At 27.4% G+C, this 23970-nt stretch overlaps 3 protein-coding genes across 8 annotated transcripts in view; 2 read left to right on the top strand and 1 right to left on the bottom strand.

Annotated features, from left to right (window-relative positions):
• The first annotated feature begins 617 nt into the window (after positions 1 to 617).
• On the top strand, positions 618 to 14285 carry LOC145192965 (palmitoyltransferase ZDHHC3-like). Its single transcript, XM_090065660.1, has 7 exons — positions 618 to 1078; positions 5631 to 5800; positions 5957 to 6008; positions 7208 to 7289; positions 7871 to 8001; positions 8414 to 8460; positions 13031 to 14285. The coding sequence occupies exons 1-7, from the start codon at positions 722 to 724 to the stop codon at positions 13137 to 13139; spliced, it is 948 nt and encodes a 315-aa protein (XP_089921786.1). The 5' UTR covers positions 618 to 721; the 3' UTR covers positions 13140 to 14285.
• On the bottom strand, positions 10258 to 12573 carry LOC149882897 (uncharacterized). The gene is made up of 2 exons (XM_090065659.1): positions 12128 to 12573; positions 10258 to 11986 (listed from the first exon to the last, which is right to left on the bottom strand). Exons 1-2 carry the CDS (start codon positions 12483 to 12485, stop codon positions 10395 to 10397), a joined length of 1950 nt encoding a protein of 649 aa, XP_089921785.1. The 5' UTR covers positions 12486 to 12573; the 3' UTR covers positions 10258 to 10394.
• Positions 14120 to 23970, top strand: part of LOC145192962 (uncharacterized) — a 29838-nt gene continuing 19987 nt past the window's right edge. The window contains exons 1-11 of one of the 6 annotated variants that reach the window (XM_090065652.1): positions 14120 to 14285; positions 14425 to 14493; positions 14632 to 14678; positions 15008 to 15065; positions 15639 to 15700; positions 15840 to 15898; positions 18020 to 18223; positions 21804 to 21850; positions 21956 to 22072; positions 22190 to 22293; positions 23094 to 23157. In XM_090065652.1, coding sequence (XP_089921778.1) covers positions 14262 to 14285; positions 14425 to 14493; positions 14632 to 14678; positions 15008 to 15065; positions 15639 to 15700; positions 15840 to 15898; positions 18020 to 18223; positions 21804 to 21850; positions 21956 to 22072; positions 22190 to 22293; positions 23094 to 23157 — 855 coding nt within the window. In that variant the 5' untranslated portion in view covers positions 14120 to 14261. The other 5 variants (XM_090065654.1, XM_090065653.1, XM_090065656.1 and 2 more) reach the window with 5 other exon arrangements.

Raw genomic sequence — 23970 nt, 5'->3', positions numbered from 1 at the left:
ACTATTTGATGCGCATTCTATTACTATTATATATATACCTATCTTTCATCCGTTAGATGTTTTATCATTTGATGCGTAGTTTTTGAGATATTTTAGTTGCCTAACTTTCCCCTATGCTCAACTAGCCCCGTCCTACCCTACTTTTGAAAACTCGCATCGGCAGCATAATTTCCTGTAAAAGGATCAAACAACTCCTGGAGATAAAGTGAGAGTAAAAGTAATACAACCTTTCTTGAATGACATCATTTAAAATGTTTTTTTATTTTCAATTGTAAGCCTGACAGTACTCATGCCGAATGAAAAGCTTATCATAATCAAACCCATAAGTATGATTTATGAACCATGTTCTCCCAAATAAGAGCCAAGATTGAATTGTTTTAAAGAACATTAAAGGTGTTGCTCATATAAGTCGAGTAGCTTATTAAACTGTTTCGCTTTTCCAAGACGAAGCTCATCTTTAATAATATAAGAAACTCAAGTATAGTTTCGTTTTAAATACATTACAAAATATTTACTTTTAAAGTCACATTTTTAATTTGCAATAATAAAAAAGTCCGACTGATCAAGCTGGCAAGCATAAGTTTGTCTAAAAATTTTGAATTTATCTTTGTCGGCTAAATTTGCCGAGTTTTTGGTTAAAACTGTTTTGTAACATGGCGGATAGATGTCGCATAGCAGTATAAAATTATGTTGACAGTTTTTTCATAAAAGATGCTTTATTATGACTGAGTATATCAAAGTTGAAGACATAATTAGCAAAAACTTAGATTCTTATTCTAAAATAGTGGCAGAAGTTAGTAATAAGCAGACTGCTGGTACAGCTGAAAGTACTGACACTACGAAAATGAAAGTTCAGTGCTGTCGTTGTAGACCTGATTGGTTTGTAGTTGACGGATTAGGAATTACGTGCTCTGGACTTACTTATATCCTAATTTTATTTGGTGAATTTGTTGTAATTGGTGTTATACTTCTTCCTTTTCTCCCTGGTTCTCCATGGAGTTACATTCACGCAGTATTGTTTAGCTGCTGTGCTATTTTAGCAGGTTGTTCTCATCTTCGAGCCATGACTACAAACCCTGTAAGTTTAATTATTGGCCGAAATATCAATTAGGCGATAATTATATAGTTGATTAATAAAATTATGTTACTGTGGTTTTAATGTACTTATTTTTAAAATGTTTCCTTTCTTCAAAACTTACATTAAATATCATTTCAAAGAAAAATTTTTAGTATCATGTTGTAATATAGTAAAGATAACGTGATAATGTGGTCTTGAAACTAAATATTAATATAATTGCAACAAAATAAAGGTCGATAAAATTAATACAGGTTATATTTTTATTGGTAATGAATACAATCTATCAGGCTTCACAAGAGGAGAGTAGGAGGTGAGAGATTGTATTGAGATTATCTTGGAGTCTCCTTATTTGAATTTTTAAAATATGCAGTTAGCTTATCTATTGAAAACTTTCATAGATGTCCCAGATTATTAAACCCTGTAACTGTGAAAGCTACCAAAAGCCAACCTTAACTTGTATTTCAGATTCTCAATTTTCTTGACTTTCAGATTCAAACTATTTAACATTAAAATGAATTATGACAAGTTAACTTTGTATTCTCCAGTACTTCCCTAGGAGTTTTTCTTGTCCAAATTTGTCTTCAAAGAGTGTATATTCCCCAAGTTCAGAAGTATCATCTGCAAAAAAAGTTACATTAAATTAAACTAAAAACTGTATTTGATAAGTTTCATAGGATTGTAACTTTGTAAATAATATTTATACTTTCTAACACTAACTCTAATGATAGTTTAATGAAATGGTCCATAGACCTTTTATAAAGTTACTTGATTTCTCAGGATTTCTCTTTTAGTGCATTTGAATCACCAAGATATAAGTCAATACAAAAAATTGCTAGGGGTAATACCTTTCCTAGTCCCTCCCTGTTTTCTAACACTAGTCATATCTATGACTGGTATTGAGAGTAGTGTTCATATCATAGGACTAGTACTAGTGATTTGAGAACAAAGATAAAATAAAAATCACGATAAAAACTTTCCATTGTAAATATAGAGTTTTGAGACTGAAATTTTTAGTTAAATAGTTTTTAGCAAGTTTTCTAAAATAATTATTTTGAAATAATATCAACTTAATAGATTTACACAGATAGTAGTTGAATAATAGATACTCAACTGAATAATTCCCATTACAACAGATAGTAGTCTCTGACTTTGTACGTAGTTTTTTGATTACTGAATATCTTTTGGAATTTAACATTGAATCAGTAATTTATATGACCAAAAATGCATCCATATAGAAACAGTGATCTAATAGGCAAGTTTTCTGATTTCAAAAATTGCTTTCATGACAAATCAAATCTCAAAATGAAGGTCAACACCAGCTTGCATAAAATTCTGCTTGCATTTAAGATGGTTTAAAAGCAATGTTTAAAAGGTTTTCATGTAGTAATAAAGGCAGTGGATAAAATTTGCCCCTAAACATAAGGGAAGCTTACTTTATTGTCATTTTAATCTATGACTATGACAACATTTCTCAATAAATTTTCTGGTTTTAAATTTATATTTTTATAAATATGGAATACTGATTCCTATAAAAATACATATATTGTTTATAATTATAGTCTTTTTTTAACACTCTAGCTATGTGAGGTGCTTAAGGCCTTGGTATTCTATAGGCTTGTTAGAATAGAAACAATTTTCTATTCAGTAGATGGATGCTTTGGAATATTACAAGATGTTTTTTTTGATAATAACCACAGTAAAAATGTCATCAGAGTTAGTCATGTGTGCATTTCTTTAATACACTGTTGAGTAATGGTATTAAACGATAAGAAATGGCACATTATGAGCTTTTGTTTTAGTTGGTTTTTATAATCTCCTTTGCATAATTTCCTGGTATGAATTTTTGCTGTTATTTAAAATATAACTTGTAGGTAAGGTAAAGTATAATAACTAAATAAAATGGCATATCCCATCATCATGAGTTCAGAATTTTTCACTTGCTGTTTATGTTCCTAGATATTTGATAAGACTAATTTATTGTATGTAATATATTATTTCTAATTAAATATAAATTTTGATGTAGAAAAATATACTCTTTCATTTGATGCTGTTAGTTCCATATCTGCTTTTTTAGGTCTAAATACCTAAAAAGTTGACAGAGACTGATCTTCAACATCCAATATAGAGTAGCTATATGAAATGATATTTAATTTAAATAATACGGTTTAGTTTCCTTTCACAAATTGCCTATCTAATTACATTTAAAAATAACTAATTAGGATTTTCTGCATTAAAGTTTTTTAAATTAGATTAAATGAACTTAGATTTAATGTTTTTCAATAATTTTTTTTTTTTTTTAAATAAGTTTCATATTGAAATACTGTGAAGTAGAATGAGTAGATCACTTAGATAAGTAGATCAATAGATAGGTAAAAAAGTCTGAATAAAAAAATTTTTTTTTTCAAGTAAACTGGGAACAAATTTGGTTAAGAAACTATAAAATAAGCATAAGTTTTACCATTCCTTATACAGTGGTTTTCATAAATTTAGATGCACTCATTTTTTTTTTACATATATGTAAGAAAATGCTTAAAATAAAAATAAAATAAAAGTGCTACCGCTATGTTTGGTATATAAATTAGTAGAGAAAGTGAAATTATTATAGAGTACCTTAATTTTTTTTACAGGATGTTTATTATTCATTTTATACCAATTAGCACAAAAAAGTTAATTGATAAGCTTGATTTTATTTTATTCATAAATTTAGGTGCACAATCAAAAAAGTCTTATACCTTGTTAGTTGATAGTTAATTAGTAATTTTTTTCCATATTTCTCATTAATAGGCCTAAATTAATTGATTTTGTCAAAAAAACTTGTATAAGTATAACTTACCTGGAATTAGTTAATCATTATTTAACAAGTAAACAAAAGTTAAGTTAGTTTTGCACTAAAAAGATGCGAAAAATGGGCAAAAGACGTATCACTCAAGCTGAAAGATGGCAAATCATTGCTCACATCAAAGAAGGAACCAAAAGTAATAGAGAAATCGCCAGGTTAATTGGAGTCTCTGAGAAATGCATTCAGACAACGAAGCAAAACTTTCTTCACACTGGTGGTGCCAGCGAGAAAGCGAGGCCAGGTAGACCCTTGTCAACCACCAGAAAGGATAATAGTGCCCTTTTTAGAGCTGTCAGAGCTAATCCAAGAATTAGTTACAAAGAATTGAACATAGAATTCAATACAACGCGAAATACATCTATTTCTAAAAGCACAGTCCGTCAAATACTTATCAAATACAAGATTGGAGTCTACTCTGCTTTGAAGAAACCGCTCTTGCGTCCATATGATAAACAAAGGAGACTAAAATGGTGTCGTGAAAGAAGGTATTGGACAATAGAACAATGGAAAAACATTACGTGGACTAATGAGAGTAACTTTGAGCTCATCAATCGCAAATCTAACATAACAGTCAAAAGAATGGCTCACGAAAAGTATTACGCCAGGTACATTAGACTGACTGTGCAAAGTGGAGGAGGCTTGATAGGAATCTGGTCATGCTTCAATTACAAAGGTGTTGGTATGTGCCAAACATACACCGGAAGAATCAACTCCAGAATATACGTAGAAGTACTGGAAAACAAACTAATTCCATCAAATGACCTGCTTATGCTCAATGATAAACCATGGAAACTTCAACAAGATGGCGCTACTGCACATACTGCATACTATACAATGGAGTGGTTTAACGATAATAATATCAAGACAACACCGTGGCCTCCATACTCACCTGATTTGAACCCAATTGAAAACATTTGGGCTTGGATTGACTGTGAATTGGCAAAGGTTCAAACTTCCACACTTGGCCAGCTGAAGGACGTCCTTAAGGAGACCTGGTATAAAGTCCCAGAAGCGATGAGCAAAAATCTTGTTGAGTCTATGCCTAGAAGAGTTCTTAGTTGTATTTAAGCAAAAGGTGGATACACAAAATAGTGATTGGTTCATAAATTATGCCTCCTAATGTATCGTGCGTCTAAATTTATGAACAATTTTTTTTGTCTTATTTTTTTAATACAATGTAGTTGTACCTAATTATTACTTAGTGTTTGCATTTTTTTTGTAAATTTTTTAAAAATTTTGTATTCTGTATGTATTTATCTAATAAATAGAAAAAAAACTAAACCAAAATCTTTTTTCGTTATTGTTTTATTGTTAAAAAACTAAAAATTAAGTTCTCAAATATGAGTGCGTCTAAATTTATGAAAACCACTGTATCTGGAGCAAAGTTTTTCCTACCAAATCATAGCATTAAGGAGAAAAAAAGTCTCAAATAATAGCAAAATATTGGTTCATCAATATTCATGACTTCATTATCTGTTTTTGATTTGAAATTTATAATGGATTTTAATGCCATTATTGATCCTCAATTAACAAATAAATCCCTTTTTTAGTTTACACGAAGTTTGAAGTTTTCTTTTCTAATTTTAAATCAAGAAAAATTAATTATGATACACCTGTTTTTTTTGTTTTTTTCAATGGTTTGTTACCACAATACAACAAAAATATTATTACTTAAATGTATTTTCTTTTTTTTTTTTTTTTTTTTTTTTGTAGGGAACTATACCTAAAGGAAACTTTACAGATGAAAATGTAAAACATTTAGGCTTAAAGTCTGGTGATGTTGTCATTCGTTGTACACGGTGCGAATGCATTAAGACAGAGCGTGCACACCACTGTAGTACTTGTCAACGTTGTATAAGAAAAATGGATCATCACTGTCCATGGTATTTTTGTTTATGTAGTATTTTAACTTTTTTTACTTGATTTTTTTTTTAGTAAAATATTTTTTCATGTTATATATCAGTTGTATCATTTTTGTGTGATTTATCATTTGTTAACAGTTATTGTTGATTATTTAAAATTTTTCTACATGTTTCTAGGATCAATAATTGTGTTGGAGAATTCAACCAAAAGTATTTTGTTCTATTTACTGTGAGTTTTTTTTTGTGGTACAAATCAATCAGTTGCAAAGCTCTAACAAACATGAAGTATGAATAAAATCCTATTTAAATCATCTTTTTAAGTAATTACACTTAAAAAATGTGATTACTTCTGTAAGACAATCCTGAAAAATTTAGAGTTTTAGAGTAGCGTATACAAATAACTACTCCAATATTCAGTGTAAAATCTCAAATCTGGCGTATATGCACAATTTTTAAAATTTGTTCCTATAAAAAGTTCTAAAGATGGGGTGTAGGCATTGAAATCATAGCTAACTCAACTATCATCTCTCTGGATAAAGCTAAAAAAACATCTTTAGATATTTGTGAACTGAAGTGTTGCAACAGATTTCTGAATAAATTTTTTGTGCCAAATTGCTTGTGACTAAGGATCTGTGTCATGAATTGAAATGAAATCTTTTAATATTTTTTAGCAAGACTTAGCAAGAAAAGAAAAGACTGAGTGACACAAGATATTTCAGTCTTGTCTTGTAAAGGTTTGAATCAATCAAGACTAACTTAAGTAATAACAAGACTCTTCTTGTTATTGATTTTTAACAACACTAATTTTATTCTAGAAGATCAGAGAAATAATTGCAAGACAATAAACTCAAATTTTAACTTTGTGCTATGTGAATGTCACCACAACAAAAGCTTTTGAATGTTAGTGTGCACATCACCAAAAGAAATATTTAATTTTATTGTTTTAGTATCTTAGTATAAGTAGATCAGCTTTTAAACCAAAGACAGGGCGTAAATGTAAACAATGAAATAATCATTATTATTAGTTGATCACCATCATTCAACAAACTGTTAAGGTTTGTAAGTTTTTCAGTAAGAGATTCTTCTAATTAATCAAGGATATCTCTCGGCACCTGGTAACATTAACAAAGCATATCACAAGCATTTAGAAACATTTCAAAGCACAATACTCAAATAAATTTTTGTAAATTCAAAAATCAAAAAATCAAAAAAAATTTGAGTAAATACTTATACTGAAAAAAGTGTACAAAATTTGGAGTAAATTTACACAAATGTTTGGAGTAATTTTTTTTTAAGAATCCATCTTTTTTTTTCAATTGATAAAATGGTGTAAAAAAATTGTGATTTCTGCATAATTTTACGCTGAAAAAATATTTTTAAGATCTATCCCTGGTTTGTTATTTAAGTTTTTTTTAATTGATCTTTTAGTTTTATATTATGACATTGTCTGCTTATGCAATGGCTCTGGCTATTCATTATGTCTTTAAATGTTCTGATAATGACTGGAAAGGTGAGAGATACTCAAATATTTGTTGAAAACTTATGAATTCAATTAAAAAGATTTCAAAATGTTTCTTATTTTACAGGATTAACTTTCTGAATATTTTTCAAAAATTTAAACACTTAGTTGTGGGCTCATATTGTTTTCTACTGCTATTTCCAAAAACAGTAGCAAACAATATGAGGGAAACCATTAAAAGGTCAAGTAAAAACATTGAAATAAAGAAATCAAGGTTAAGTTGTAGAATAATAGTGAGTAATAATGACAAAAATATTTATACAGCTTTCAGAATTTATAATTGGCTAAGAATATTTTCTAAATGACTAATGCTTAAATATTGCTATTCATGACTATAAAGTAGCTGTTTACCAATTTCACACTTCCACCCCTCCCCCCTCCCCCTACTCCTTTTTTTTTTTTTTCCTCTTTTTATATGAGCTTACTTTTATTTAATTTTTTGCCAAGGGCAATAAAAATTGTTAAGTTAGTTTGACTATCACTAATGCCAGAATCAATATTTTGTTGAATTGATGACCTCTTGTTTTATAAACTATAATTTATTTTTTAAATGTTTTTCTTTTCTTTTTTAGGTTGTACAATATTTTCACCTCCGACTACAATTATTTTTATTGTGTTTCTCCTCTTTGAAGGGTTATTATTTGGCTTATTCACTTTGATTATGTTCTGTACACAAATAAATTCTGTAATGCATGATGAAACTGTAAGTATTTGATATTTATAAAAATTTCTTAAGTTTTACTTCAGAAATTCATTGTCACATTGTGTTCAAAATCTTTTGTTGTTGTTGTTGTCAAGCACAGCAATAACAAATAAATACAACAAAAGAGGTTTTGAATTATTAACTTATAAAGTTTTCTAAAATTAAAAAGCTATTTTTTCTAAATATCTTTGATTTTAAGTACCTACTCATACTTCAAAGAAGTATGAGTAGGTACTTAAAATCATATGTTTAAAGTATGAGCAGAGGTCTTGTCCCTATGCTTCAATATAAAATAAAAAAATGCCTTTGTTTCCAAAGTAATGATAATTGTAAAATTCAAAAATAATAATAAATTGTTTTTTTAATAGCTACAGAGGAAATCTGATTCTTAAAAATTATGTTTTTACTACAGGGAATCGAGCATTTAAAAAAAGAAGCACATGAAAAGCAAGGAAATTGGTCAGCCTATTATTTTATACTGAAGTTTTTTATACATACAGTAGTGTGCAAAAGTTTAGAAACACCAAATTTTTTGCAGTTTTTAAATCATAACTTTATCAAATCAGCTGAATTTCATAAACTTTATTAAATCAGCTGAAATTTTTATGAAATATTCTTTTTGTTAATTCAACTCATTATACAAACTGCAAAAATAAAAAATTATAACCGTTAATTAAAATTTAATCTTTTTTTAAAAAGGCTCCTGTGCAAATTTTTAGAAACAATTGAATTTTGATGAAAGTTTATTTCAAAAATTAAAATGTCAATGTTTGTAGTGTTTCTAAACTTAATATATATATATATATATATATATATATATATATATATATATATATATATATATATATATATATATATATATATATATATATATATATATATATTATTGTTTGAAATATTTACTATTAAATAATACAGAAGAAATATCAGTAATGTTAATGATTGATATTTGTGATTGAGGAGGCCAAATCATTCTTTCAATTATTTTATCATTTTCTAATTCACTTAAATGATTTCTAGAAAGTTTTGAGGAATGTTTTGGGTCATTATCTTCTTGAAAAATGAATGGTTCTCCAATTATCAGACTTCCTGAAAGATTGGGATAATTTTTTAAAATGCCAAAACAAACTTCTTTCATCATTATTCTCTATATTTTAGCAATATCATCAGTGTTGTTACAACCAAAACAAATCCACACCATGACACTACCTCCAATATATTTTACAGTTGACAACACATACTCTTTTATCATACCTTCACCAACTTCTCTTTAAACAAATACTTTTCTCTATAAACCAAAAGTTTGCAACTTTGACTTACTAGTCCAAAAAACATGTTTCCAGTCATCAACAGTTCTATTCATACTATTCATACTATTTGTAATATGTATGGCTATTAATATTTCTTGTACCATAACTTATTATACCATTCTTGTACCATAACAATTGAAGACCGTTTTTTCAAAAGGGATATAAGTCACATTTTAAATATTTTGAAAAAACTAAAAAAAATTAATAATCTATTTAAACTTTCAACAAATAAAAATTTTTCTTTTTGTAAGCGGTAGTTTATTGTGATTTTCATAAAAATAATTTTACAATTAAAATTTTTCTTTTTTTGAAGTATACTTATAACGGGTTAAAATGTAAGAAGTTTTTCAAAAAGGGCATAAGTCCACATTTTTTTAGAGAAAAATAAGTATTTGTGACAAAATTATGTTTTAAATTGTTTGCGAATTAAGTTTATTTGGATGGACTTACAAATTTGTAACGTAAGTTCTTAAAACACACCTAATATTTTGACCACCTCATCCCTTGTTACATGATAAGTAAGACCCTCTCTGTGATTTTTCTTTTTTTGTAAAAATTTAAAATTCATACGTACGCTGTTTAAAAAATAAAAAACTGTTGTTTTATGCCAGAAATATGTTTAATGGAGATTTGAAAAGCGAAAATATTTTAAACGTTTTTCGATGGTTTTCAGCCATACCAGTTCAAAGCATGCTGCAGATCAGTTTTTTTATTTTCATAAAAATACTAAATTGAGTTAATCAAACATTGGTTAAAGAGTTTTTAAGGAATTCAAGATGCCTATGATATAATTAAATTGTTTAATTAAACATTTTTGTTTTAATTCAAAATTTTACCAATAATTACCATCTGAATTAATTTACTGATACTCCCTTCAGCAGAGACGTCATTAGTACCCCTTTCAGCAGAGACGTCATTAATGTATGAACCCTTAATGTTTGGGACAAAAAATTATTTGAATGGATTTAATATTATATTCTTTTAGTACATATTTTTAGACAATCTCATTTTAAGACAACAATAGAGAACATTTTATAATACAAAAAAACAAAACAAAAGTTTAGTAAAATTATTTTATTAAGTTTAAACAAACGGGTCATTTTCATCAAACTCATCAACATCATTCTGCATTACTCCCTCAATACCATCAAGAACACAGGCATAGAAGTCCTTTGCATCATATGGTACCTCAAAGAAAGCCATTAACTTTTTTACATCTGCTTTCTTTTCCTTTTTGACTTTGTTTTCTAATGGTCTTGGTATTGCTTCAGTCATTTTTGCAAATAACTGTCCTTTTTTTAATAAAGAACTAACTAGACAAGGCTCTGCAGAATATGCACTTTGCACTTCGATTTTCTTTTGAGAGTAAATTATAATTTTCTGATCTCTCATTGGAAATGGCTTTTTTTTTTTAAGAATCTGTTTAGCCATTTTTTGGTAATCTTTAAGAAACCAATCTTCTCCTAGTTTTTGCACTGCTCCATGCTCTGAAAATATTTTGTAATATTCCAGAGGAGAAAGAATGGTTTCTTTTTTGCGTACCACTTTTTCTATACGCCCAAAAACTCGATCAGGAGGTAAAAAACTATGACCCCTGATTGGAAAAAAATGTTTAACAGCATTAAACATAACACTCGTTTCCACAAAATTTTTCAAACAACACAAAACAACAAAGTTTTTGTTCTGTGATGAACAAGCATCAGAAAATAAATGTAGATCTAATTTCACTTTAGCTCCTCTTTCTGTAATTAAATCTTTTTCCAACTTAGACAAATAGTGAACCAGGGCTGAAGAAACTTCATTAGATCCTCTACCACTCTGAGTTTCCAACCAGGTATAAATAAAAATGTTATCTTTGTTTTGTACTATTTGATCATGTCGAACAAATGTTAAATTATAGAGCCAAATTTGTCGAGCATAAAATACTTCACTAACACTTAATTTAGGAAGTGGTTGGTTTTGTTGCATGTCAAAGCACACTTTAATGACATTTTCATTTTTCTCTTTCATAAGAGAGTAGAATTTTTTTGCTCTTAATTTGTGCAGACGATATTTAGCAAACTCTTCTCCCTTTAACTTTGTATCAAATGTTTTTCTTATCAACTTCTTTTGTGCTTCACAAAAAGAACAGATATCTGTTCTTGGGTTTCCAAATCCAACATTAAACTTTGTGTAAAAAATGTTTTTAAATTTAGAAAGTGATGAAATACCCATATTTTCTTGGTTTCTATGAAGTTTCCAGTTTCTCCATAACTTTACAACATTTAATTCAGGTGAAAGGTACACTCTAACACTTTTCCCTCTCCCATAGTGTGAAACACAACCTTTATATTGACTTATAAAATTCACTATTGAATTGGTGATTTCTTTATCACCTATCGTTTGTCTAAATCCTCCGCGTTTTTCAGGTCTAAGACACCCATTTTTAGAGTAATATTTTATAAGATTATGCAATCTTTTTATTCCAACACATGTTATGGAAAGAAATGTTTTTTTACAAACTGGAACTGTTTTACAACTTCTGTCAGCAATACTGTAGTTTATTGAATGTTTTCTCAAACAAAAATATTCATTCCTTGGCCTGTGTCTTTTAACTTGAGTTAATTTAACAAACTTCAGAAGAAAATTATCCTGTTTAACTTTTAATTCTTCATTGTACAGCTTCTGGAAAAAACCTAAAAAAAATTTTGGTATGTCAATATTGATATAATAAAGAATTATTTGTATTTTAAATTCATAGTATAGATTGAAACTCATAGCTAACTATAATAATTCTGAACTAACAAAAGTGGTTAGTGTAATACAACTGAGCTCACCAACAATATCCAGGTTGCCAAGATTGCCTGCTTTACATCTTTTGTTGTTGTGCCTACAAGCTATGACAGGTAATTTTCCAAGAGATGAATATCTCTGGCGTTTTTTCTCTCCTGTTTTGCTTATTTTCGATCTTTTCCGACCATGTCCAGGGGTTAGAGAGTAAGAAAATATTTCCAGTTCTGAATCTATTATTTTAGATACCATTTTTAGATAAAATTTGTTACGGAAGTTGCTACTGCGCAAGCGTGAACTTAAGTTTTTGCTATACTTTTTTCTAATGCTGGGACTTATGCCCTTTTGAAAAAACTTGGTGATTTTAATATTGAAAGTAAAGTGGATAAATAATTTTCTATCCATGTTATTATAGTTAGATTTGTTCCATTTACACTATAGAATCCAAAAGTAAAAAAAACTCGATTTCAGCAAAAATGGACTTATATCCCTTTTGAAAAAACGCTCTTCAATTATACCATAACTTAACTTTTTGAAGTTTAATACAAACAAATCATTAAATGTTTATGTTTCTCAGTGTCTATAATCTTAACACAAAAATTGAAAGAAATTTTAAACACTCACTTGAGATAATACGAAGCCATATATTGTTAAATTCATGATTTTTATTTCAGCATTATTTTATTTAAATTACCTATCTGTCTTTACATCACCATAATTTACCAATATTACAAAAATAATAAAAAAAAAATTTATATAAAATTTAAGCATTTTTTAAAAAATCTCTGTCATTTGAATATTTATGAGTAGAAGTGTCTATGCATTATTGTGCAAGTTTTTACAAAAAATGCAAAAAAAAACTTTATTCTTTATTTTTCTTTTTTTTATTAAATAAAACTTTTGTTACAAATAAGAAAGTATGAGATTTTTATTTTGCTTTTTCTTTACAGGAAAGATCGTATGAAAGACACTTTTGGTGGAGACTTTGGGATTTCTTGGTTCTCCCCGTTTTCCTCCTTACCTTATCATCGCAAAAAGCAAGAGTTTTATGAAGTCTAATTGATGTCCTTCGCCTTTTTTATTCTTTTCTTATTACCCATTTTTAAAGTAAATTCCTAGATCTTTATAGAAGAATCAATTTCTAGTAGTGTTTTTGAAAAAATATTTATAACTCATAAGTACTATATTCTTCTTTAATCAAGTCTCACTTAATACTTATTTGTTAGTCTATTGTTTAAAATACAAGCGCCATAAGATTTATTTAAACAACTTTGTTTTGTAATGACCTCAATTTTCTTCTATTATTTAGATAATATCAATGCTTTTAATTAACTATAGCTCCAATATTTATTTCTGTTATATAGATCCAAGTATGTATAAATATTTTTCATGTTAAAGTCTTCTGTTTCATATTTTGTTAAAATTATTTTTTCTGTTTAAAGTTTTCACATAAAATTTGAACTTTGTTGATTAAAAGGAGAATATAATTGTGTTTTTAGGTTTTAAGAGCCTTTGTATGCAATAATTAATTTTTTAACAATAAGTATTGGTTTAAGAAGAGGTGTGGAAATGTTTAGAAACTGATATTTGTAGTGTGCAATACCAATAGGCAATTTTGTAAATATGTTTGGTAAATTTGAAATACACATTTTAGAAAAAACACTATTCTTTTTGGATTCTTCTTTTTTTTTTTTATTTATGGTTACTTCTTTTTATTTACCAGTTTAAATCTCCAATTAAATATTTTAAAGCTCCCAACTGGTTTCAGTTTATTATATAATTGTTTTACTATTTGAGCATAGTTGAACAGATATTATTACAGAAAATGAGAGAAGATATAACTGAGTATAATTTTGTTATCAGTTTTGAAAATATCATGTATTTGTATATGAGTTGTATTCTTTTTATTAACCATCAAAAACTCAGCATCTTTTAAATATTACCAAAAATGTTATTGATGTTAAAATTAATACAAATGAATTTGTTTAAATTATTTTTGCTTGTTTAATCTTCTAACTTACTTGCTTATTTCTAGTAAGAGTAAATAGTTTTTGTTTAGTTTGTAGACTAGAAAGTCTATCTAGATTTTATGATTGCTTAAGTGAAAAAAAAAAAAGTTGTTTGAATGATGTAAGAAGCTGCAGGATTTTTAAAGACTTTTCAGCTGCTTTGTTTTCCAAGATGACCTATTTCGAAAATTCTTCGGTAAATCTTTTATATTAGATGAAAATATTTCACTATAATACTTACTAGTATCATTTAGTTTTTCATTTTTTACCATTTTCATTTTTTCACTGTTATCTGCATAGTTATTTTTTGTAAATATATTATTAAATTTTTTAAGAAAAGAAAGTTTAGTGCAGAGAATTGGAGAATATTTGATGAACTCAGAGAAGAAAAACGAAAACTTCAAGCAAGTTGTTGAATTTTTTACCAATTACAAAAAGTGCAATTTTTAAAACTTTATTTTAAAAAGAGACAACAAAATTTTTCAGGAAAATTTTCTCCATTTTTTTTTAAACAAGTTTTATTCTTCTAGTTCTAACTTTAGGTATTTAACACTTCAGATTTGATTGAAGAAGGAAGCGAAACTTTAAGGTAAAAAGCTGTAGCATCTTTGTTTTATTCATCATTCTTATTGATATCTGCTTTTCCCATTTCAATAAATATGGGGTTGCAAAGTTGGAGGTAAATTAGTGCAGTGTCTTCAAAAGCAGAGAGCAATTGCCTAAGGTACTGCAACACTGGAAATCAATATCTGGAGTTTAATTCTGATGCACTGTTTTATTATTAGTTTATGTTATGTCAAGGTGTGTATTAAACACTTTACACTTAAGTTCAATTGAAATTTAAATTCCATATCTGATTTGGTTCTTCAAAATTAATATAATATGATTATTTCTTAAATAACCTTTTTTAAATTTTAGCTTACTTTCTTTATGTCGCTATGCTGAGAATTCTAAGGATAGTTCTCTAATTGTTTCAGTAAGACTAAGTTTAATTTTTACTAAAATTTTTTATTTATTAGTTTTTTAATTAATTTTAGTATTAATTATATATTAGTTTTTTGTTAACCATTATTCTAATCCAAGCTAGAAAATGTTTTCTCTTTTTAATAAAGATCATTTTGTTATCATTTCAAAACCATAAATCTGTTGATGAGTAGAATCACACTGAAAATAAATGTTTCTTACCACCTTAAAAGAAACACAGTAAAAACATTTATTTTGGAAATGATTACCTGTACTGCATAGTAACATGGCGTTAAAAAATAAATTACAAGCAAATAAAACTTTTTTGTTAAAAATTAATATTTTGGAGATGTAGGTATACAACTGAAGATTTAGCAAAATTGTTTATTTTAGTAAGTTAATTATCTTATACAGATACAAAATGGGTGTTATTTCCTAGAAAGTTGGAAGACTTATAATAAGTGATTTCACATAAGGTTATATGTATGCTTTAAAAAAGACCAGAAATAAATCATTCTCTTGATTGACTCTTTTTGATAGATAGAAAATGATTGTTGGGTTGTTTTAGATTTGTTTTTAACATTAGGAAGGACAAAAAGTTGTTGAAAAATACTGCATTGGCTCCTCTCTAAATTGTTGTCAACAAAGGTTTGTTTAAAGCATTTTATATAAACTTATGCATCTTTTAAAATGTAGGAATGAATTGTATTTCCATAAGATTGGAGTAACACTTCAATAACAATGATTTTTGTATAGAAATTGTGTAATGATGAAACCTTTTTTTTAGTTTTTTATGTGGTATTGGTGTTAGTGACAAACAGCTAAAAGAGATTCCTCATGAAGAGAGTAATGGTTGTTTTTCTCTTCTATAAATACTTCTTGTATTTTTTTAAAAATAAATTCTAATCAAACTATGACAGAACTTCTGTTAAAGCAAAAGTTTGAATTTTTATCATTTGACTCTTTGCTTTGAATCAAATGATAAAAATTCTTATGATAAGGTGTGAAGTTTTTGTATTAGTGCTTTTCAAACTTTGGATTACTATAAAACTGTTTTGTAATAAGAGTAGAAAGCAAAATTAAAGAAAAAACACAATTGTGGATTATCACCAATGTGGTTGTTTTCTAAAACTGGTATTAGTATGAACTGCATTAAGTGTGAATTTTAAGTTATAGAAAGCATATCTCAGAAGAGGTTCTGGAAAGTGCATATGGTTGTTGAAATTAACATTCAGTCTCAATAATTTTCTAAATAGTTAACAATTTTAAAACCAAATGTGTTATTTAATAGAACATTTAGTGGACTGCAGAATTTATTTTATTTGACAATTGAAAACATTCTTTCAAAATTTCAGTGAAGGATTTTGAAATCAAATCATATAATTGAACTTTCAAAATTAATTTTATCAATAAATTTGTGTGAAAAAATTTATTCAGAAAATTTTAAAAAAGTTTTAAAAAATAATATATATTTAACTATTAAGTTCTTTGTTCTAAGTATAAAAAGTTTTTAAGATAACTGATAGAAACATTTACCTTTACTGATTCATAATTTGATTGTCTGAGACTGGAAACGTGAAAAATATTGATTATGTATAATACATAGATATAGTTTATTTATAATAGAAATTTCATAAAAAGGTCATAATATAAAATTTAAATTTCATATTAAAATTAAATATTTATTGAAAGTTTTTGGAAAGTAGTTGTCTAATGTTAAACAGAATATTTATACAGTAAGTTTTTAGGAATAAACAGTTTAACAGTGATCAATAGTTAATAATTTTAACTTTGAGATTAACAATTGCACTTAGCAAAAATTGTTTTTGTCCTTCTTAACTTAATAGTATCATTGAAATTTTGAATCATAGTAGTTCCTAGCTCATGGCAATTATTGATACAGGCTCCTACTGTTTCAGATGACTTTTCAAACCAAGTGTCTACATGGGAACTGTGATAAAATTGGATTCAATAATTGTTGCTTCAAAAAATGTTCTAAAGGAAAATAAGTCTCGAACACTGCAAGGAAGATCTAGGCTTTGGTCGGACTTAATTGTTACTACTAATTTTATTTTTCAGTTATGATGAAAAAGTGTGCTGTTGCTAGCTCTGGACCCAAATACTATGAATGCTGCAGTTTTATTTTGAATCTAATTGTTTGTATAGTGTTGTCATCATATTTCTAAAGTCTCTGGATTATTCAAATATCATTAACTGGGGCATCAGCATTGTTTCTGCTAGTAAACCATGAATGGATGCAGATAAAGACAGCAAAACAATAAACCTTTTAATGTTTGTAACTTGCATGCTGTAAAATAAAATTTGTTTTTGTAATTGTATTATATTTTCATTTTTAACAAATAAAAGATTTTACCATCCAAAGTGCACTGTGAAACCCAGCTGAAGAACTTACCCTATTGGGCTAAAAGTTTATAGACTGCCTAATTGTTCTTCCAAAGAGGCATTTTAGAAGGTTACAGAAAATCTTTTGCTTTTAAAAAAATCTTGTTTTTTTGGACATACAAAACAAGTGAGTTTAAATAAAAAAAGATCTTGTAACTGTTATGCAATTTTTTAAAGTGTAAATTAATTTAAGTAAAAGTTAATACTTCAAAAATTGTTAAAGTTTTAAGTAATCATTTGAATTTATTTGTCTTATCTATTTTAAATATTGGGAGAAAGTAATCAATAACTTTCTCCTGATGTTTAAAATAGATAAAACAAATTCATTCTTATCTGACAAAATGCATTATTATGATAATAATTTGAAGACCAGCATGTATGGTATCTTTACTTTAAAAAAATTTAATTGAAGTAAGAGTTCTTTTTTTTTCTGTCTCTTTCAATTAAATCAAAATTATCCACAGTTTCAAATGATGAAAGTAGAGTTTTCTACAAAGCACTGAATTCCGTTAAGCACTAAATCTCTTGTTAAGTTTTAACACTTTTTGTGATATTTTTATTTAGATAGCTTCATAAATAGACATTCTTCAATGAAAACCTCAAGAAATAAAACCTTTACTAGCAAAAAACCACTGTTAATTAATAAAGTTTCTTTATTGTCTTTTCCTGAAAATGGCGAAGAGACTTTTGGCAATTTTATTCCACCTGCTTTGAAAAGTTTGCTTTGCTGCTTGTTAAGTATCAAAAAGTTACAGAAGTTTCTTAAAGGTTTGCTGTTTTTAATTCATCTTGTATTTCTTTAACTAATGCATGATTATTAATTTGTAATGTAATGTTAACTTGAATTTAGAAAATTTTTTTTTTTTTTAAAAAAGGACATGTTTTTTAGACAGGAAAGCCTTCTTATAATAAAGTATATGGGTAGTTCTATGATTAACTGATGTAAAAGATGCAGAAAAATAATGCAATATCTAAAGAGAAAAGTGACTAAAAATAAAAGTAAAAACACTGTATTATCCAGTAAATTGATCTTGTCTAATTCTAAAAGTTTGTTTTAATGTAATTTGAAGAGACCCAAGTTATTGCAATAAAGTTCACTTCACTGATGTAATGCAGAAGGAAAATAAATATAGAATTCCAAGAAAAAAAAAATAGAATTTGAAATGAAATTTCTCTGAAAGTGATTGATGGAGTGAAATGAAAGTTTTAGGAAGACTGAAAAAGTTATTAATCTTTCAAATATATCTAAATTTTTCTTTAAAAAAAAAAAAACAAAATAAGGTAAAAAATAAAAAAAACATGTGAGAACCTTATAATTCAATGACATAACATAACTGGCATGACATGTGATTTTTAGAAGAAAAACATTCAAATTTTTACATAAATCCTTGGTTTTTTAGTGAAAGTTTTGACATTTGAAATTCTTTTTTATTCTGACAGCTTTCTAATGGGGACAATTACTGTATTTGGATAGTAGTACCTTCAAATTGTAGACGCTTTGATCTGGGTGGGAGTGTCATTGAGCTACTGACCAGCAGCTGTAAAGTTCAAAGGTGTATTGGGTTTAACCAGCTTTTTACCTGTTGTTTGTTTGGTCCACTTCAAACGAGTGTTTCTCATTCAAATTTAATTGGCCGATCTGACAAGTTAGGTAGTCACAGTTTTGATTGCTGGTTTAAACTCTGATGGGGATGGGCATGAAGTTATACAATTTGGAGAAAGTGATATCCCTGCCTTCATCTTTTCTTCTGAAGATGATGCAACAGGTTTTATAAATATCTTGGGAAACTCTTGCATCCCAAATGTCAAAGTTTCATAAATTTGAAAAGTTTAACCTGCTTAAAATGCTGTTAACTGCATGAAGCACTTTTTAAGACAAAGCATGCAAATTACTTTTTTATTTTACTCATGTTCTCTGGCAATATTCAGCATTTTGAAATAGACACAAAGATAGTTGTAAAAGTAAAAAACATGGCTGAAAAATTAGAGTGAATAAAATGAACCCCCTCCAAAAAAAAACAGCCAAAAAAATAAAACAGCTGAAAAAATGATGAAGATTGTGAAATGCTTTCTTACCTGTATGTTTTTTTCTTGATTTTCTCTTGTAAAATGAAATGTCAAATTAATAGGTATCTAGTTTCATTTTTTCAGAAATTTTTTTATTCTTATTTTTTCTTAATTTTTGTGTTGAAACAATTTCATGCAAACCTTGATATATATATTAAATAATTTACAGATTTCACTTAGCAACAATAGTAGTAAACAACTTTTGAAGCAATAGCTTCAAAAAGATGCAAAAAAGGGAAAATCTCAATATTATTGTTTTGTAAAAAAAAAAAAAAGCTTTTTTCCTGGTTTTCTTTGCATATGGTCATCTTTCTAACTCAGATCAACTCACTGGTGCAAACTGGACAGTTTTTGAACACAAAGTTACCCATTTTAATCAAAAGTACAATTTTTGAACGCATTTTTAGTGGTTTTAAATGGTTTTCTCAACATAAATTTTCTATAACTTATGTAATTGAAAAATAACATTAATAAAAGTTGCTGTCAGTTCCTATAGAACTTATATAACATTGGCTAGGTCAACATACTGTATAATAGTGTTGTCACAGAAAATGAGTTGAGGCAAAAGTGTCAAAATTTGAACATAGAGGGTTACAATCCCACAAATTTTCATTGAAGTGCTAATTATTTCAGGAATTTTATGATAATTTTTTTCTTTCACATGAGTAGGTCTAAAAAATGTATAAACCAAAATTTCAAAGCCAATTTATTTCCAAGGTTGTAATAGATTTCAAAATTACCAATACAGGATGTGGATACATGTCTACAAACACTCTATATAGATGGCGCTCTCGGTTCAGCTACTTGGGCTCTATCCCCAAAATAATAACAATGTGGACTTGTTGCTTAAGTTTCTTTTTGTGGCAATAGATAGCAATAAAGTCTTTTACATTTGGTTAAAAAATAGTTGACAACATTTGCGTCATCACAAAAATAGTTGAAAACATTTGAAGCTATATTTCTACTCAAATTTTAAATTGTGTTTTAATTTTTGAGTTTTCACATCATGTCTTGTTGTAAACAGAGAGTAGAAGTTCATGACATTGACCAACGTTGATTGGTAATGTTTTTAAAACTTTCTTTGTTATATTTCCTTTAAGTTGCGCTATAGAAAGTGCTGATGTATTGAGTACCATTTTAGCATGAAGATTTCTTTTCATCATTTCAACTGCTCTTGCTTGCTGATGTGTTAGTACCTCAGAGTTTTGAATGCTGCTTATAAGCTCTCAAATGCGCTGTAGCCATGTTCTCTTTTTGCTCAGGATTTTGCTCTCTACAACTATTCTACCATTTAGCTTTTTGAGTTTGATGTTCTGAAAAGGATTTGGCAATAATTCATGAAGTATTTATTCATTATAGGTTTTGTTTCATCTTACCTGACATATTTACATTCAGTTTGTTTGTTTTTATTGTGTAGACTAAAGAACTTGAAAGACATTGTTTGTGGAATTTAACCAAACTCAAAATTCTCATGTGAAAACACAAAACATATGATGTAAAAAAAAAGTTTTTTACAATATTCTTTCTTCAAAAGTTAATTTTTTTAAGATTTCCTTTAAAATCATGAGATCATTATGATGAATCCTTAGAATTTTTGAAAACCATCTTATGCTTTACATTAAAAGAAGACTTTATGTTCTAGTTCACTGATGTAACAGCTATTACTAAATTTTTCTCTGTGAAAATTTGTTGCAAAAATACATTTCAGTAAAAAGTTAAGTGAATAATCTGGCTTTACATTTGAAGTATCAGACATAATTGTTAAAAATTGTTAAAATTTACATTTTCTTGATGAAATTTTTTTTTCCTGTGATCCACCATATTACTTTTTTCTTTTATTAATTTTTTGTTAATTTCTACTGTGATTTGTAATGGTATTCATATATGAGTAAGAGGCAAAATATGAGGCATGTTTTCCTAAATGGTTGAACTCTTTTTCTTTCTTGTCATCTCATTAAAAAAACAAAATGCTTGCATTTAAAAAATTAATTCTTTCTTACCTGGAACTAACTGTATCTATTCTAAAATTCCCCAAAATAGTGTAGCTACTAAATGTAGGTTAAAATTTTCAAGAAATGCTCATCCATATTTAATAGTTACACTATTTGTGAGTATCACCCTTTTTATTTTTTTTCTATTATAAAAAAAAATTTTTTTCAAAAACTCATTTATTTATCAATTATTTATCAATTATTTATCAATTTTTAATTTATTGTAATTTGAGTTATCAAAGTTTTTTGAAATATGCAATAATGCAATCATCAAAGTATTTACTTTTTAGATATTAATAAAGAATTACCAATAAATCAAAGAAAAGACATAATAGAGGTTGTTTTTTATATCTGTCATAAAACACTTTTATCTTGCTTTAAAAATTTTGTTATACATAAAACAAATTCATTTCGAATAAGATAATAATTTATTTTTTTTTAGCACTTTCCCACTATTTCATTCTTTCTGGATGCTTACAATGTGATTAAAAAAAAGTATGGTGCTATGAAGCATTTTAAAATTAGGTTTGAAGCTGATGAACTTTCTTTACTTGAGGAAGTGAGTTTTCTCAGTCTTAAGTTTTTGATTGGAAATTTTCTTAATGCATAGAATAATGGCATTTAATTGTGTTTTGTTCTGAATATTTACAACTGTTTTCTTTTTCTTTCCAAACAGCCTCCATCATCAATACTGATGAGTATCTTAGAGCTTCTTCATGAAGAATTAATCCAAGCAAAAAGCGAAGAATATTTGAAACAAGCTTGCATTGAACAATGCAGGTACATCTAGTTTTGGCTTTTACCTAACAGTTCTGTATTTATTGTTGCAATAATTATTTCACTTCTGTGAAAAAAAATTAAAGATCTTTTTATGAGAAATCCACAAGATCCTTACTTATTTAATGTATCTGTCATGAATTATGTGTCAATTTAAAGTATTTTTTCAAACAAGATATTTCAAAGTACTGAAGAAACTGGCTTCAGTTACAGAAATAGTATTACATTCTACTTCATCATGATATTTTGTTATTATTACTTTTATGCTATGACTCTACTATAATGGCTTCATAAAACAAGTAAGAACATTAACCAAAACTTTTCTTTTATTTATGAAAGCTAAGCAAATTTTTTTCTTCCTATGAACTTTAATGTAGTTTTGTTGAACATTTCTTCTCAACTCATAAAGTTATTTGATGTACTGGGTGAATAAAAGTTTAAATGCTAAAGTTCCTTCTGAGAATCCTTCACCAAAGCTACTTTCAGATGTATTTCCTAAATCCACCAACTCACTGATGACAGATGAAGACATTGGTTGTAAAATTTTACTGAATGGCAATGTGTTTATGTACAGCTTTTTTTAAGGATTATTTCTTCTGTTCTAAAAATGTGTATTTTGCCCAGTCATTTTGTCTAACTAAAGATCCCATAAATATCTGTACTATATCTTAAATAGTTATTCAATTAAACTTAGTAGTTTCATCTAACTGGGGAACAACTCAAATCATTTTCCTCTTTACCTTGGTTTTGTACTAACTTATCATGTGCACTTTTTTTTTTAATTTATTTTTTTATACATTTAGATTCATACATAAGCAAAATCATACTGCTGTTAGTCACTTGTTTCGAGGACATCTTAAAAAGAAGGTAATTTTAACAAAAATCATAAAAATTGTGTACAAATTTTTTTATGAAGAATTAAATTTCATATTGCATTCTATTGCATTTTAAGAAAATATTTTTCTAAAGGATCAAAATAATTATTTTTTAAAGATTATTTAAAAATAATGATTATTTTTCTACATGATCTTGCAAAAATATTTAAAATTGAGGGTTATGATCTCAGTAAAAATTTAGACAAGTTGTTATGTGACATAAGCAAATCTCTTTTCAGATATTAGCAAAAGTGTTGATTGAATGCAAGTTGTACTTATAAATGTCAATTAAAAACCTAGGCAGGTTGAATTAACTGATTTCATTCATGCACTATGCATTGTGTCCAAACATAACAAAAGCTGAATAAGTTAGAAAATTGGTCTTTTTTAAAAAAGAGTTGTAAATTTATAGACTTTTTGCAACTTTGGTTTGAAAAGCTGGAAGAAATTTATATGGTTTTATGTGTTTTACTAGAGTTGTGCCAAAACCAAAATTTTGACCGATACCGATGCTGCGATACTGAGTTATTTTCTGATACTAACACCAATACTTTAACTGGTTCTCTCAAAGACAAAAATATGGAATATTTTTTATTTTAAAATTTGTATATTTAAAAAATAGGTTGAAGAGACAAAATATTTTTAATTTCTCATATTATAGTTCAGAAACATTAACATTTCACCATGTGCTCCTGTTAAGCTATTTCTCTTTGCAGTATATACATTTCCACCAATACTAAAAAGTCTTTCACTCTACACAGAAGATGGTGGGCACCTTAAATACTTTAAAGCAAGCTTTGCTAAT

The sequence above is a fragment of the Hydra viridissima genome, unplaced genomic scaffold (genome assembly GCF_058129835.1).
Source record: "Hydra viridissima isolate aposymbiotic clone 2 unplaced genomic scaffold, HvirCarnegie_v1 scaffold_10, whole genome shotgun sequence".
NCBI classification, from domain to species: domain Eukaryota; kingdom Metazoa; phylum Cnidaria; class Hydrozoa; order Anthoathecata; family Hydridae; genus Hydra; species Hydra viridissima.
This window is presented reverse-complemented; position numbering and strand designations above follow the sequence as displayed.